The sequence below is a fragment of the Plasmodium knowlesi genome, assembly GCF_000006355.2.
Source record: "Plasmodium knowlesi strain H genome assembly, contig: PKNH_00_2, whole genome shotgun sequence".
In the NCBI taxonomy this organism is placed as follows: domain Eukaryota; phylum Apicomplexa; class Aconoidasida; order Haemosporida; family Plasmodiidae; genus Plasmodium; species Plasmodium knowlesi.
This window is the reverse complement of record NW_024070038.1, coordinates 13038-15694: the sequence shown is the minus strand read 5'-3', so window position 1 is coordinate 15694 and position 2657 is coordinate 13038. Positions and strand designations below refer to the sequence as shown.

The 2657-nt window shown below is 31.9% G+C and overlaps 1 protein-coding gene across 1 annotated transcript in view; it reads right to left on the bottom strand.

Moving 5' to 3' along the window:
- Positions 1-630: 630 nt before the first annotated feature.
- Positions 631-2657, bottom strand: part of PKNH_0000300 (SICAvar, type I (fragment)) — a gene marked incomplete at both ends in the record, with an annotated part of 11617 nt that continues 9590 nt past the window's right edge. The window contains 2 exons of the mRNA XM_039113431.1: positions 631-1347; positions 1854-2504. Of these exons, the coding sequence (XP_038970097.1) occupies positions 631-1347; positions 1854-2504 (1368 nt within the window). The remainder of the gene's footprint in view (positions 1348-1853; positions 2505-2657) is intronic.

The window sequence follows — 2657 nt, the reverse complement described above, 5'->3', positions numbered from 1 at the left end:
ACTAACACCTTTACCACCTTATTCTAACACCCCCAACAACATCATTCCAACATCCCAGCAACCATCATTCCAACACCCCAACAACATCATTCCAACACCCCAAACAACATCATTCCAGCACCCATAAAACCTTATTCTAGTACCCCTACCATCTTATTCTGACACCCGTACAGCATGATTCCAACACCCCAACAACCTTATTCCAATACCCTTATAACCTTATTCTAACACTCTTACAACCTTATTCCAATACCCTTATAACCTTATTCTAACACTCTTACAACATTATTCCGACACCCCTACAACCTTATTCTAACACCCTTACCACCTTATTCCAACACCCTTACAACCTCATTCCAAACCCGGAATCGGACTTCCCTTCTTTTTTTTTTTTTTTTTATTTCACTTTCTTCCTTTTCATCAATTTTCATTATACATATGTACATACATATATACATATATATATATACATATATACATATACATACATACATATATACATATATATATACATAAATACATATATATACATATAAATATATACATATATATATATACATATACATATACGTATATATATATATGCGTATACATATATGTATATGTATATATGCAGTTGTCCATCCTTACCCAAGATAATGGTCTTCCATTTTTGTTGTTACTTTTGTGGTATTGTTTTGCTGCACATTGCATTTTACTACAGAAAGAGTCCATTTTATTTATGGTGGATAATGTTTCATTCATTCTGATGGGGTCTTCTTTGAGGAGATTGGTCATTTTCTCTTGAACCTTTTTATTATCGTCGCTGGAAGTGCAATTTTGTCCATTTGGTGATGATGGTGATGTTGTACTAATTAATGAGCTGGCAACACTTAGTTCGCAACCCTCCAAAATTTTATCATTCCTTTTGCATTCAAAACAACCATAAACTCCACTCTTACACGAAGTCGAAGACGAAGTACTATTATTAATTGCATTCCCATAAGAGAACATTTCTTTTATTCTTGTCTCATCAATGGGACATTTCTTTTGGGACTCATCTCTTATTTTATCTGCGTAAAGGTTAAGTGCTGCGCACATCATAGTTTGTTTAAAAAACTTGTCAAAATTCATTGCATTTGCATTAGAGGTCTGGGCGCCGCCGCTGTCAGTACCTCCAATTTTGTTAATGTATCTTAGTCCCGCCGCAATGTGATTACAAGCTTTTCTTTCAACACTAAGTGGATTACCATCACCAAATGCTCTGCATGCAGCATTATTGTTGGTTGTACTGTTCTGTCCATTCTTCTCAATCTTCTCGAACATTTCCTTCAGTGCATCTTTAACAGCGCCATCCCAAAAGTTACACTGTAAAAAAAAAAAAGAAGTTATATATATATATAAATATATATATATATATATGCATATGCATAAATGCATATGCATATATACATATACATATGTACATACATACATATATGTATACATACATGCACATGTACATACATATGTATATATATGTATATATATATACATATACATATACGTATGTACATATGTCTATATATGTATATGTATACATGTATATATGTATATATGTATATATGTACATATATATGTATACATATACATACGTACGTATATATATATTATATATGTATATATATATTATATATGTATATATATATATATTTATATATGTATATATATATATATATATTTATATATGTATACATCTATGTATATGTATATACATATATATATGTAAGTATGTACATATATATGTATATGTATACATGTATATATGTATATATATGTATATATGTATATACATATGTTTATATATGTATATATATTTATATAGTAGTACTTACCCAAGTCTTCGCTGGTGTGCTAACACTACCACCTTTACCGTTAGCTAGCTTGTTTTGGTTTTCGAACCATTTGGGTGCAGCACATTTGAGTTTGGCGCATAGAGACTTTGTTTCGTTTATTTTGTCCATGGCTGCGTTCCTTTCTGCCTTTTTATCGTCGAGCAATGTACCAATTTTGTTCTTTGCAGTTTCTGTTTGGTTGCCATTTGTGGTAATCTTCACGTCGCAGCTGTCATATTCGTTATCTTTCCATTCACATTTAATGCACGAAGTATTGTTCGTGCATTGTCCATTAATACTTCCATTCCATGAATCAAAAGCTTTCTTTAAACCGGAAGTGATAACACATTTTGAGCCTTTTTGCATTTTTTTTGCATATTCCTTAAGAAGGAAACAACCCACTGTTTGTCTTAACAGTGGGTTGTCCTTCTTCAGGATGGTGTAATTATTGCCGTTGGAAGGTGGATCCTGTTTTAGTTTGTTGAAACCTAAGGTAAGATGGTTGCATGCCCTCTTTTCAGGGTCGGTGGGTTTTCTGCCAGTGTCCACTGTATTGCATTCGGATTGTTCTTCTGTGCCCCTTGTGTTCATTTCCCCCGCCAGTTCATTCCATAGTTTGTCAACTTCACCATTCTTCTCCCAAAATGATTGCTGCAAAGTGGAATATATATATATATATATATATATATATATATGCATATGCATAAATGCATATGCATATATACATATACAAATATGTATATGTATATACATACATATACATACATGTATATGTATAAGTATACATTCTTTTTTTTTTTTTTT